At 53.4% G+C, this 584-nt stretch overlaps 1 protein-coding gene across 1 annotated transcript in view; it reads left to right on the top strand.

The window, feature by feature from the left end:
• EMH_0037840 (uncharacterized protein) overlaps positions 1-584 on the top strand; it is a gene marked incomplete at both ends in the record, with an annotated part of 6,321 nt that overhangs the window by 2,071 nt on the left and 3,666 nt on the right. Inside the window, one exon of the mRNA XM_013495219.1 lies at positions 262-554. Coding sequence (XP_013350673.1) covers positions 262-554 — 293 coding nt within the window. The remainder of the gene's footprint in view (positions 1-261; positions 555-584) is intronic.

The raw sequence follows: 584 nt of genomic DNA, 5'->3' as shown, positions 1-584 counted from the left end.
TGCTGCTGCTGTTGCTGCTGCTGCTGCTGTTGCTGCTGCTGCTGCTGCTGCTGCTGCTGCTGCTGCAGTTGATGTCCACTAAGCTGTTAGAGCCGTTGCCCTTCACCCAGGCGGTTCGGGGCCTCTACACTGAGCTGCATCTTCTCTTATTCTTTTTATTCTTTTTATTTTTTTTTATTTTTATTATTTTTATTATTACTTTTTTTATTATATGTTTAATTCGTGCGTGGGGTGTATGTGTGTGTTGGGGTGTATGTACAGCTGAGCCTGCAGCTCTCTCCTCCCGCTGCTACTTCCCTCGTGGCTGGCTGCTGCAGCAGCAGTACAGTTCTTTGCTGCGCGGCTGTCTAGCTGAGCGTCGCCTCGCAAAAGCTGCTGAATCCAGCAGCAGCAGCAGCAGCAACAGCAGCAGCAGCAGCAGCAGCAGCAGCAGCAGCGGCCCGCGGCTGGTTCCTGTGCCTGGCTGCAGAGCCTTTCCTAAAGGCCACGAGGCGATGCAGCGAATTGCTGCAGAAGGCGCGGGGCTCTTTACCCCCGTTGGGGGGATGAAACAGGTTAGGGTTTAGGGTTTAGGGTTTAGGGTC

The sequence above is a fragment of the Eimeria mitis genome, genomic scaffold, assembly GCF_000499745.2.
Source record: "Eimeria mitis Houghton genomic scaffold, Emh_scaff1477, whole genome shotgun sequence".
NCBI classification, from domain to species: domain Eukaryota; phylum Apicomplexa; class Conoidasida; order Eucoccidiorida; family Eimeriidae; genus Eimeria; species Eimeria mitis.
Note: the sequence above shows the minus strand (reverse complement) of the source record. Positions and strands in the feature narration are given on the sequence as shown.